The sequence below is a fragment of the Maniola hyperantus genome, chromosome Z (assembly GCF_902806685.2).
Source record: "Maniola hyperantus chromosome Z, iAphHyp1.2, whole genome shotgun sequence".
NCBI classification, from domain to species: domain Eukaryota; kingdom Metazoa; phylum Arthropoda; class Insecta; order Lepidoptera; family Nymphalidae; genus Maniola; species Maniola hyperantus.
In genome coordinates this window covers 16,457,251-16,471,326 of record NC_048564.1, presented here as the reverse complement: position 1 = coordinate 16,471,326, position 14,076 = coordinate 16,457,251, and the positions used below count along the sequence as shown (strand labels likewise).

The window sequence follows — 14,076 nt, the reverse complement described above, 5'->3', positions numbered from 1 at the left end:
TGGATTGGCTTATCATCATGCCTTATCCATTACTTTTTTGCAGAAACTATGAAAACGCATTTTCCATCTATGTTTTCTTTTAGTCCATGTGTTCTAATTAGTGTTCTATAAACTGACCAACAGACGTTTTATAAGTGTAAAAAAGAACCATTCATTGTATACTTGGAAACGCCACTTCTCCTACTATTATGTACAGATGAGCGCAAATTAAAGTAAAAAATGCTCTAATAAATAATAATTAATGTCATACTTTTTACTTTTACCGAATTGTTCAATACTATTAGAGAGAGAGCCAGCGAGTGCCAGACCTTCGTTATTTTATAAAATCTGAAAGTTTACCTGTGTGTTGTCCCCAACACTGAGAGGAACGTTCGCTTGGATCATGGTGGCTTTGGGAGATAACAGTACCCGTAGTATAAGATTTTACGTCTCACCAAACGTTGCTAGAATTCGAGAATCGAAACACAATAACATCAAAGTAAAATGGACCTAAAGAGCCTTGAATTGAAGTCAAAAATTCAATGCCACTGATTTTAATTTCGCAACGTTTCCGCTTGGAGTGCTGGCTGTAGATGTGTAGACAAACTTGAGCTTTAAAACAAGGCGTTTAAGATCCAGTTTACTATAACTCAGAAGTGTTTCTACTCTCGAATTCTAGCAACGTTTGGTGTGAAGTAAAATCTTATACTACGGTTACTGGTAATAAAGGCGTAAATTACGTCAAAGTCATTGAATTATTATGTATTTTTCTTCATATTAGAAATGACGTCATGCATTTCCAGACACAGTGTCGTGGCAACCCGCTGCCAGACACCCTTTTATACTTTAAGGGTGTCTGGTAGAGGGTTGCCATGATATAGTGTCTGGCAATGCATGGTCATTTCTAATAGATACTATTCAATATTTACCGATAGACGTTCACTGTTGCTGTGAGCATAAAGCGATAGCCTAGTGGTTAGGACGTCCGCCTTCTAATCGGAGGTCGGCGGTTCGATCCCGGACACGCACCTCTAACTTTTCGGGGTTATGTGCGTTTTAATTAATTAAATATCACTCGCATTAACGTTGAAGGAAAACATCGTGAGGAAACCTGCATGCCTGAGAGTTCTCCATAATGTTCTCAAAGGTGTGTGAAGTCTACCAATCCGCACATGGATGGCCAGCGTGATAGACTATGGCCAAAACCCATCTCACTCTGAGAGGAGACCCGCGCTCTGTGGTTAGCCGGTGATGGGTTGATCATGATGATTATGTTCACTGCTGAACATAGGTGTCTTGTTCGAAGGCTTTGGTCTTTGGACTTTTGGTTTGAAATCCGTAATGCAATAATAATCAGTGTTCGTTAATTGTTTAATCGCACTCCGTTGCTCATTGTACCTTCACACCACGAGTAATTATCGTAAACAGTACAATCTATTTTGTATCACACGATTTTTAGGGTTGCGTTAATAGTTTCTTGTTTTAATTTCTAATCCATACTATCCAAACCATACTAATATTATAAATGTGAAAGTGTCTGCTAGCTTTTCACGGCCTAACGGCTTAGCCGATTTTGATGGAATTTGGTACAGAGGTAGCTTACATCCCGGGGATCTTTTTATCCCAGAAAATCATAGATTTCCCACGGGATTCTTAATTTGGTACAGAAGTCGCTTGCGACAGAGTTCTCACGGGATTTTTATGAAACTTAATCCACGCGAACGAAGTCATCCCAACCCATCGCCGGCCAACTACTGAGCTCAAAGCTTAATATAGCGAAGCTAGAGCGTGTAGCTAGTACTTATGTTATATTACTTTTTTTTCTCTAGGAACACGAAACATCCCTAACGGACTTTTGTTTGTGGACAGGGTGTGTCCGACTTGCACGGTCTAAACGAACCTCCACCTCTGCGAGTTAGCATACGGAACCGTTTAACATGACTTCTTGCTGACCCTCTAGTTGCTCTCTCTCCTTTTTTTCTTGCTTGTTTCTGTCTTCCCTTTTTTTCATTATACCCCTCAGCATCTGACCGTATCTGTGCTATTCATCCTCGCTTGACAGTTGACACCATACGGGCTACCCAATTTTGGACGTCCACATTTTCTTGCTCCCTGTGCACGCACGCGGGACACTCGGAACTCGTGTCTCGGGGTGTCTTCTCTACGCAAAAGTATCAATTATATACCTATTATCTATTCTTATATTATCTACTGTGCTTCCGTTACACTAATCGTGTTCGCACTTAACCATATTAACGGCGAGTAATTATATTGTACAAAAGCTTGACATTCGACGTGTTCAATTTAAATTTATGAACTTTTTCTTTTAAAAAATAATAAAAAACGAGAAAAAACTCGTTATTAAACGTCATACGGTTTTACACCTCCGTGCTAGTTCACGTTAGCTGGCGGGCGCGGGCGCGGGCGCGGAGTAGTTATTCTTATTTGTTACTAGCGGATACGCGGTGCGGCTACTACGCTAAAAAGAATGGATTGTTGTAGTGGTCCAGAACCATCTTCGCATTTATTATAAAATTATATTGTATATATCGCATTTGCAAAAAAACGAATAAAAATAAATAAAAATTATTGCCTTCATAATAAAACTGGTTTGGGGCACATCGCTTGGATGGTTTCAAAGTCTATAACGGGCATAGGTAGAAACATTTTTTGTCTACACTAATATTATAAAGAGGAAAACTTTGTTTGTTTGTTTGTTTGTTTGTTTGTTTGTTTGTTTGTACTGAATAGGCTCAAAAACTACTGGACCGATTTTAAAAATTCTTTCACCATTCGAAAGCTACATTATCCACGAGTAACATAGGCTATATTTTATTTTGGAAAAAAATAGGGTTCCGTAAGATATTTGGGTTTTTCGGACACAAGGTGTAAAAAATCAACCAGAAAAGTTACTTATTTTGCGTACGCTGCCTAAACTATAAAAGATAGAACCATAAAATGTTCTAATTAATTGTAGATCTTATAAATATCTACAAAAAAGTCCGCGACACACTATACCCATCTATGTCGAGTGAGGCACAGCAACCATTTTTTTATTTAAAAATCTTGATTTTTTTTTGGACTACATTTAAACGCGTTTATTTTACTCATGCTATTAATCCTTATCAAAATAAATGATTTCATCACTAAGAACAGTTTATGGAGATAATATTTGGTCTTTGAATGATTAAAATTGGACGTTTGGTTTTGAAGTTATGGCGAAATTAAAATATTACGATTTCTGCTGCACGGCCCGTTGTATATTATATAAAGAGGTAATGTCGTTAAGTTTGTTTGTAGGGGGTAATCTTTAGAACTACTGAACCGATTTTAAAAATTCTTTCACCAGTAGAAAGCTACATTATTCCTGAGTGACATAGGCTATACGGGATCTTTAAAAACCTAAATCTACGCGGGCGAAGCCGCGGGGATCAGCTATATTATATAAAGAGGTAATGTCGTTAAGTTTGTTTGTAGGGGGTAATCTTTAGAACTACTGAACCGATTTTAAAAATTCTTTCACCAGTAGAAAGCTACATTATTCCTGAGTGACATAGGCTATACGGGATCTTTAAAAACCTAAATCTACGCGGGCGAAGCCGCGGGGATCAGCTAGTGTCTTATATAATACTAGATGATGCCCGCGACTTCATCCGCGTAGATTTAGGTTTTTAAAAATGCCGTGGGAACTCTTTGATTTTTCGGGATAAAAAATTCTCAATGTTCTTCCTCAGAATACAAGCTATCTCTTTACCAAATTTCGACAAAATCAATTTAATGGATGGACCGTGAAAGGCTAGCAGACAGACAGACTTTCGCATTTATAATATTAGTAGCTGAGCCCGCGACTTCGTACTCGTGGATTTAGGATTTTAATAATCCCGTTGGAACTCTTTGATTTCCCGGGATAAAAAGTAGTCTATGTCACTTTCCAGGTTTTTAATTATACCCATGCAAAAAATCACGTCGATCCGTTGTTCCGTTGCGACGTGATTGAAAGACAAACTAACAAACCAATAAACCAACAAACAAACACACTGTGACATTTATAGTATTTGTACTGATACCGAAGTATGGATATAGACTATAGGTACTTATTTTGCGATCACTGTAGTAGCTTTTCACACACACAAGGTGCAGGGCAAAAATAATTGTCGCAATTGCATCCGCTTCCGCGCCCGCTCCTCTTTGCCGTGTGAACACGCATTTATGTGGTTTTTTTAACTAAACGTAATTATTTACCTGGTAAGAACTCACTCGTTCTTACAAGATAATATCGTTTACTTTATATATGAATAAAAAACGAATATGCAGTTTATTAATTATGAGAGTATGCGGCCTTTATTAATAAGAATGTGTATTTCAAAGCAAGCACAATTTTATAAGCATTCAGATCTTATAGAGACCTATAATAATAATTATCATCTATACCTGTAGTACGCGACAGGTCAGGTTTGAGTACCTCCCTGGTGCAGTGGTAAGCACTGTGGTCTTATTGGTGGGAGGTCCCGGGTTCGATTCCTGGCAAGGGTTTGGAATTTTACAATTTCTAAATTTCTGGTCTGGTGGGACTTGGGAGGCTTCAGCCGTGGCTAGTTACCACCCTACCGGCAAAGCCGTACCGCCAAACGATTTAGCGTTCCGGTACGATGCCGCGTAGAAACCAAAGGGGCATTAGTTTAATAATAATAAAAACGACCATACCCCTTACAGGTTAGCCCGCTACCATCTTAGACTGCATCATCACTTACCACCATGTGAGATTGCAGTCAAGGGCTAACTTGTATCTGAATAAATAAATAAAAACCGGAAAGTCATAGGTTTATTTGTCTAGGAGTCTACCACCCATAATCTACCACGCTGGCCAAGTACAGATTGGCAGACTTCACACACCTTTGAGAACATTATGGAGACACTGTGTTGGTTTGCACATGCACTCTTGCACAAATAAAAGCATAATAAAGTGCATAAAACAGCCTACTTACTAACATAGTCATCATCATGATCAACCCATCACCGGCTCACTACAGAGCGCGGTTCTCCTCTCAGAGTGAGAAGGGTTTGGCCATAGTCTACCACGCTGGCCATGTGCGGATTGGTAGATTTCACACACCTTTGAGAACATTATGGAGAACTCTCAGGCATGCAGGTTTCCTCACGATGTTTTCCTTACTAACATAGTCATAAGCAATTAATTTTATTACTAACAAAATGGATGTAATATCTGAAATAAAGATGATGATTATTTTTTATCATTATAGGACATAGGTGCCCGGCATCGAACCCACTGACGCCCTGAATAGGAAGCTGATATCTTAAGCACTAGGTTTATCACTATGTTGAACAAACAGCTACAGGGTGGTCGTAATAATTAACATATCTTCTTCTTAGCTATTGATCTGCTTATTAAATTATACTAAGTACAAAGTGGGCACAAAAAGCTGCCCACTCAGTTACCGACAAAAACATATACACGGGATATTCGTCTTATAAAACAATAGACAATTAATAACACGGTTTTTACACCCATGATCGATCTGCGCACGGTAGATAACATCGCTATGAACATTATTTTAAAACAGAGGCGTCGAACCGCTATTTTTACAGTTTTATTTTGCTTTACTTTAATATAAACTAACTGACGCGCGCGACTTCGTCCGCGTGAATTTAGGTTTTTTAAAATCCCGTGGGAACTCTTTGATTTTCCGGGATAAAAAGTAGCTTGTCTGTCTTTCTCCAGTATTTATCTATACACATGAAAAAATCACATCAATCCGTTGCTCCGGTGTGACGTGATTGAAGGACAAACCAATAATCCAACAAACAAACACACTTTCGTATTTATAATATGGGCAGTGACTAGCTTATCCCTGCGACTTCGTCCGCGTGGACTACAAAACAAATCCCTATTTTACCCCTTGTCCGAACACCTCCGCTATCCTATCGCCGTTATGGACTTTCTGTTGACCAGTTGGTCAACCTGAAAGTCCATAATGGCGATAGGTGGGAGCAATATTTTGTGTTTATCTCATTTTTATGAGTTTAAGTAGGAAGCGCGAGGTGGCGAGCGACATAGACATTTAATTGAAGAAAGGGAGAGGGTAGGTACGGTACACCTTTAGGGTTACCACCTGCCACGTGAAAAGTAAGAAATCCTAAAGATCTTCAATGTCTTTTTTGTATTTCATCGACTTATTGATGTAATGTATTTTTATTTTGTAACATATTTTTGTAAATGTTGTGTTAACTTGTAAATGGCGACTACATTTAGTAAGTTATACTTATGTTTAGAATAAGTATTTTTTAATGTATTAGTGTAAATAGCCGAAAGTTAACCTAATAAATTAAAAAATGCTAAAACTATTGCTATCCGGGGATATAAACCGTATTCGTTCTATGTGTGTTAAAGGTAACTGACAATCAAATTTTGATATAATCTTAAAACGAAAAGGTGACTGACTGACTGATCTATCAACACACAGCTCAAACTACTAGACGGATCGGTGATATTTGGCATGCAGATAGCTACTATGGCGTAGGCATCCGCTAAGAAAGGATTTTTGAAAATTCAACCCCTAAGGGGGTGAAACAGAGATTTGAAATTTGTATAGTCCACAACGTTAGTTACGTCCACGTGGACCAAACCCCTATTTAACCCCCTTAGATGCGAATTTTTTAAAATTTAGTTGAGCCCAGAATCAGTACCAACGAATATCTTTGTCAGGCTTATGAGGCTATTCTCATCAAAAAAGCATTGCAAAAAAGGTGTCAACCCTAGCTGGAAACCTCCCCCATCGGTGGAATAATAAAAAAATGCCGCGTCACCATCCCCGCGAGCTCGGAAGCTGTGAAAGTGGCACGCCGCGGATAAATGAACGTTTTTTGTCCGCAATACGCCTAAGCCGTGCCGTTCCACTTTCGCATTGTCGCCCATCATTCTATGGATGTTACTTAGCTCATTCATAATGCTAGCAACTCATTAAAACCTTAAAACGCAGCGCTTCGTTGTCTTATTTGCATATTGTTATCATCTTTTAATGTTTTTAATTCTAAAATTCTATCATAATCATCATCATCATCATCATAATTTCAACTATTAAGTACAGAACTGACTCCCTTGAAAAAGGACCCTGAATGAGTATATACCCGTTGAGAGATCTATACATAGCATAAAATAAAGTCGCTTCCCGCTGTCTGTATGTATGAGATCTTTTAAACTACTTACGCAAGGCATTTTAATGCGGTTTTCACCAATAGATAGAGTGATTCAAGAGGAAGGTTTGCAGGTATAATTTAATATTGGTTTGTGTTAATTTGTTGAAATATGACGATATTTGAACAAAATGTCGGCAGAAGTCATGCTTCCATCCAAAATTAACAAATATTATAAGAAAAAGTAGGATTAACACCACATTAGGATCTCCATTGCACCCATGCGAAGCCGGGCGGGAAATTACTCACGATAGTTTAAACGCTAAAATATGGAGTAGGTACAGGTTACTTTTCTCATAAGGCAATAATCCACCACGGACTGCCTTGTGCGGATTGATATACCTACTTCACATTTTGACAACCTCCCTGGCGCAATGGTAAGTACTGTGGTCTTATTAATGGAAGATCCCGGGCTCGATTCCTGGCAGGGATTTGGAACTTTAATTTCTAAATTTCTTGTCTGGTCTGGTAGGCCGTAGGAGGCATCGGCCGCGGCTGGTTACCACCCTATAGAGATTTTTTTTATTCAAATAAACTTTAACAAGTAGTTTTAAATCGTCAAATGCTAGATGCAGATATACCTAATATAACTGGTTGGGAATGCCTTATATATAGTTTTTATATTACGGCTCATGATTGTTCTGATTTCAGAATACGCTTCCGCATGTGTGGCTGATCTGATAGTAGGCAGGACCGAGTAAAGTTAATAAATTGGCTTGTTAATTAAGTACGGCTACGATTACAAGGCTTAATACAAATCCAACGGTCTGTTTCAATTCCCTGATATTATTCGCTCGTGAAGTGTAACGCAAACAGCCGTCCATATGCCGCCGAGCTGCATTGTTTGTAGCTGAGTAGGGTGGAAAATAGGGACAGGGGCGGCCTTGTGGGGTGGCGAGCGGGGCAGGCACCCGAGGCCTCACTCTTGCAGGGGCCCGCGCATTTCCACAACCAAAAAATAAATCATTAGGAGGTAGTTACGTTTTAGCGATTAAACTATCGTGAGTGATATCGTGAAAGTTCCGTGCCAATTTAATTGGGTATTTGAGTCTAATTTTTTATTGCTTTATTATAAAGTAGTATAAAAATAATGACGTACCTAAACTAATTAAATCGATCAAATAATAAAAAAGTTATAAGCATTTAAATATTTCTGATTAGACAGAGATAGCGATATAGAATAATGACGTCATTTGTATTAATGCCATTGTAGCCTCGTGCGGTTTCATACAAATTTTCGTTTTGCGAGAAAGGGATAGAAGATTCTCCCACTCCAAAATAAAAATGCCTGTAACTTTGTAAAACTTTGTTGGATTTTAATATTTTTTTCAGCGTACGTCATTATTTTTATCCTAGTTTATAATAAAGTAATAATATTTGTCAAATTCAAAAGTTGTCCGCCAGGTACAGCAGCCTGACTAGAGCTAGGGTAGCTTCCTCAAGGTATACGATGTGTCTCTCTAGGTAGATGCAACGTTTAGATATGCATTACAGCAGCGGGGCAGTAGCATATTACGCGCATCGGAGTCTCTTCAGACTCCTGGCATAGTCTGCTGTATATGCTCTGGAGCTTAAGGACCCGTTAATGATCGCACTAAAATATCCTACTAGTAAGCGCCAGCACGTAAGAAACCGCCTTCTTGTTAAAAGAATTGACCAGCGGCGCTTTCGAGGTTTCGAGTGTTTATCTCGCGCCTTACGGCTCGCATTATAAAACCCTTAACCAGCGTGTTCAAGCATGTAATGGCATTATGTACCTATACAATTTTAAAACTTTAAATTTATGTATTTACTAGCTTATGCCGGACGGACGGACTTAGGACGAAGCCGCGTGGACTACGGAAATTTCAAACATCTATTTTACTCCCTCAGGGATTTTATACGGCATACAAAATTTTGGCCAGATTGGTCCAGTAGTTTGAGCTGTACGTTGATAGATCAGTCAGTGAGTCAGTCAGAGAGTGAGTGTACTAGATGATGCCCGCGACTCCGTCCGCGTGGATTTCGGTTCTCAAAAATCCCGTGGGAACTCTTTGATTTTCCGGGATAAAAAGTAGCCTATGTCACTCTCCAGGTCTTTAACTATACCCATGCAAAAAATCACATCGATCCGTTGATCCATCGCGACATGATTGAAAGACAAACCAACAAACCAACGAACCAATAAACCAACAAACAAACACACTTTCGCATTTATAATAAGGGTACTGATTTAGATAACTAGACGACTTTCAGTTCACATAAACTCACCAAAGGGTAAGGGCCTCTCTAAGATGTAGCGCTCAGAGCCTCGCTATGGCTAAGTCCGCCCCTGGAAAATAGGGATGAGTACTATGGGAAATTAATAAAACTGTCACTTAAATCGCAGAAGTGACAGCCTGCACCCCTACCCACTAACAAACCCACGCGTAAATGCACCTTAAACTTGAGGCGTAAAGTTCCATTTTCAATGGCATCGTTTTCGAAATGAACTCCTAGCACTCTTTTGTTAAGTTTGTTGTTGACTTAATTCTCGCCCTCGGACGAGATTCTCGTAAATAAATATGGAATGCAATAATATTCCTTTTATTCTGTTACCGTTTCAATTATCAAGTGGAAGGATGGTGGAAGGATTTCATTAATAGTTAGTTAAGAGAACTTAACGTGAGTTTAATTATTTGTTATAAGTAATATAATGTAGGTATATTTACTACTAACCAGCGTACCGAGACTGAACTTGTTGTATTAATGGTTGTAAGTAAAGTTTGCATAGTATAAAATAGTAGTATGAGGGTTATATTTTTCAGGCACTACTTTACAAAAACATCGGCTATAGAAATACCTACATCATCTGTGAAAATTTCAACTGTTTAACTATCACGGTTCATGAGATACAGCCTGGTGACAGACGGACAGACAGCGGAGTCTTAGGAATAAGATCCCGTTTTGCCTTTTGGGTACGGAACAACTCTAAAAATGTCACTATCTAGTACCTACATAATAATTATTATGTCCATCCAACCAATATGCCTCAAACCAGTTTCAGAAAGGCAATAATGCGAAGATGGTTTTAGGCCCCAAATAAAACAATGCAATAGGCATAACTTTTTTAGCGAAGTAGCACATGCCGGGTATCCTAGAGTAGCTAGTATACAAAAGAGAATGAAACTATAAGTTTGCGACAGGTCGAGATGGCTATTGAGGAGGGAACGCCCTGCACAGCCGGGGGGGCTAACGTGACGTGCGGGTGTGTGCCATCTCGACCTGTCGCGTACTATACGTTTGTATGGAGCGAGTGACGGAGAGTCCTCTGTTATAAGTCCCGCAAATAGCTATTGCGCTGGAACCATGTCTGATTAACATCGAAATGACCTCACTTTGACGTCATTTGACGTGTATTTAAGTAAAAATATACCATCATCTCGAAACTTCAGTCTAGTGCTGACGTCACTAAAATGGCGGCCACGCGCATTAGCAATTTGCGGGACTTAGAAATATAATTAGGAAATTATCGATCGAACGGAAGCGTAGCGTTAATCTTAATCGAATAATGGTACGGGGTCCGCATCGTAATAAAGATAGGAGGTTGAATATCGGTGCGTGGTCTGCTCGCGTACCAAGCCGGTAGATAAGCTGCAGCTTAACGCTATAGTGTAGGAGACGGTGACACTTTATATCTATTCATGGATACATTTACACGACTGTCCAAAAAAGGAGTGTTATGTTTTCCGACTTCATGTACCTATCTAGTGCCTAAATGAGTTTCTTTATTTCACCATAATTGCTAAATGCCGGAACAGATTTGGATGTATGGGATATTGTTAGAATTCATACATCACTGACACTCGCTCGATACCTATATTTTTGAAAAAAAAAATGTTTTTTAATTTTTAGTTAATTTTTTGGCTACCTTTTGACAGACTCGGGTGCGTCTGGATTTAATAAATGGAATTATGACCATTACGTCTATTTATTTGTTAAGCTTTACGTGCTTTCGAGGCACATTATACTTACCACCTGTTCCGCGATACTTACGCTACGAACAGACAAACAGCATGCCCTTTAGGAATAATTACTTTTGGTTGGAATTGCATTGAAAACTTACACTTACAAATATACTAAACTTTTGGAAATTAATTAGTAGTTTATTAAATTGAAATTAAGTATTATTATTAAAATTTAGAATTGTTAAGAATACAAAACAATTGATTAATGATCTAACATGTATTTCCTTTTAACACGCCTCTGACAGATAGTTTGAAACAATGATTTGCATTGTACATACATATTTTTTACTATATGTAATTAATACGTTTATCCACATTAATTAAAATTAAACTAACTTTTTCTCGACAACTTCCGCTGCTAAATGATTATAAATGAAGTTTTTTGGATTATTATAAATTAATTATTGTTTTTGAATTTTTTATCTACCTAAAAGCTACCTAATTAGCTATTTACATAAGATTTTTTGTACCTGTAGAACATTCGTGAAAATTACAAAATATATACCTATTGTTTGCTAATTAACAATGATTTTTTTGCTTGCAACTTATTATAATTTTGGTCCTCAACACTACCTATTGTTTTTAATATAAGTATTAAAATATAAGTTCTGTAGTGAACACAAATGTGAATAATTTTAAATACATAAAATCAAAAATTGCAGAACGGGCAGGTTTCGTACCTGGATATCACGCCCGGATTCCCAACGGAAAATTGCAAGTTCGAATCCTTTCGATTCCATAATTTTTGATACCTATGTATTTAAAATTATTTAGAAATTTCCTTGAAAAAGAGAAAAAATTTAAAAATTGCCTGAAAAAAATCTACTGTTAGGAGGTACAAAGTTCGCCGGGTCAGCTAGTAAAAAATATAAATAAGGTGGATGAACATTTTGAGATTTCACTAGCTATTTTAGCCTTATGCGTCAACTTTAATAGTTCACACATAGGGCTAAAATAGGGTGAAAAGTACAATTTTAGTACTTTTGTGTGCGAACAGTGAGAACTCAAAATGTATGCTTTATAAAAGTATATGCTCATAGAACTCAAGTGTAACAGCAGACAATTGTTTTAAGTTTTTGCTGTCGCGTCACAAGTATTGTAACGGCCATCTCTTGGACTATTAGCGCAGCAGCCGATGGCTTATCTGGATTTCAATTATCATGCCGCTTTCATTGGCGTAGTGGGGGGGGGGGGGGGGGGGGGGGGGGGGGGGGGAAAGGGGGCGGAAGGGGCGGTCACGACCCAAGTTATCTGAAATCTCTTCCGAATCGGACTCCACCATTTACGCTTTGTAACTACGTTTCGAAACTCATTTATGGAACTATGTTTTAAGGCGAGATAGATGTTTTCAGCAATTTCTAGCTATTGTGTAGCTGTCTAGTTGAGTTTACTTTAAATGCGACTTGGCTCAGCCTCGGGCACCCACCTTTACCTTTTCGGAGCTATATGCATTTTAAGCAATTAAAATGTCACTTGCTTTAACGGTGAAAGAACACATCGTGACGAAACCTGCATGCTTAGATTTCTCCACAATGTTCTCATAGGTCTGTGAAGTATCAAGTATGTCTAACGATACCCTATACATTTCAATCTGTTCGGATATTTAGAAGTTATGGTTGGATAAAGAAACGCACATACATACATGCATGGACCCTGAAATTACCTAATATCACTTCTTTTTAGGGCAGTTGTATTACATAAAATGTAGCCTAGATCAATCCTTGAATCCTTTGAGTTTTCAGGGTTCCGTACCTCAAAAGGAAAAACGGAACCCTTATAGGATCACTTTGCTGTCTGTCTGTCGGTCTTTCTGTCAAGAAACCTATAGGGTACTTCCCGTTGACCTAGAATCATGAAATTTGGCAGGAAGGTAGGTCTTATAGCAGACATGAGGGGATAAATCTGAAAACTGCGAATTTAGGGTTACATCACACAAAATAAAATTAAATTGTGGTCCTGAATTAATAATTAGTATTTTCAATTCTCGAAGATAACTAAGTACGAGTAGGTATATCAAGTGGGGTATCATAAGACCTGTGCATTGTAAAACACATTTATAATTCATTTTTATGCATCATATTATGTAGTTTTTGAATTATCGTGCAAAATGTCGAAAAAATGCGACTGCAGTACGGAACCCTTGGTGCGCGAGAGCCTGACTCGCAATTGGCCGGTTTTTGTATTCCTATACATAATTTAAATCATTTGTCAACAGATACGGAATGGACTTGAATGGTGCAAGAAGAAAAAATGCCACCAGAGAAACGACGAGTACGCTCAAAGCGTGGCTCAACGAGCACAAGAAGAACCCCTACCCCACCAAGGGGGAGAAGATAATGCTGGCCATCATCACCAAGATGACGCTGACGCAAGTGTCCACGTGGTTCGCGAACGCGCGCCGGCGGCTCAAGAAGGAGAACAAGATGACGTGGGAGCCAAGGAACAGGGTCGATGATGATGATAATAATAATGATGATGATGACCATAAGAGCAATGATGGGAAGGATGCGTTAGGTAAGAATCTACCCCACTACAGTACGCGGAAGAAAATAACGTACATCGACATTTAGAAGGAGATAGCGTATTTGTAGAGCTCTGTCTTTGAGACCGACAAATCGTCATATAGGTATGAGTGACCACGCTCTACAAAGCCGAAATGTCATTCTAAAGGTCAATGTACATATTTTCTGCCGCGTATTGTACCACGAAAGATGTATAACAAATTGCTATAATAGATCCTGCGAATTTCTTAAACCTAATTTTGCAATTGTTTTTTTTATGTTATCACCGGCAAAGCTGTGTCGCCAAGCGATTTAGAGTTCCGGTACGATTCCTCATAGAAACCGTTCAGGTGTATGGGTTTAATGAAACTGCCATACTCCTTCCAAGCTAGCCCGCT

At 38.6% G+C, this 14,076-nt stretch overlaps 1 protein-coding gene across 2 annotated transcripts in view; it reads left to right on the top strand.

The window, feature by feature from the left end:
* mirr (iroquois-class homeodomain protein mirror) overlaps window positions 1-14,076 on the top strand; it is a 157,079-nt gene that overhangs the window by 136,066 nt on the left and 6,937 nt on the right. For both annotated transcript variants that reach the window (XM_034983538.2, XM_069508701.1), the window contains exon 4: window positions 13,393-13,691. In XM_034983538.2, coding sequence (XP_034839429.1) covers window positions 13,393-13,691 — 299 coding nt within the window. The remainder of the gene's footprint in view (window positions 1-13,392; window positions 13,692-14,076) is intronic.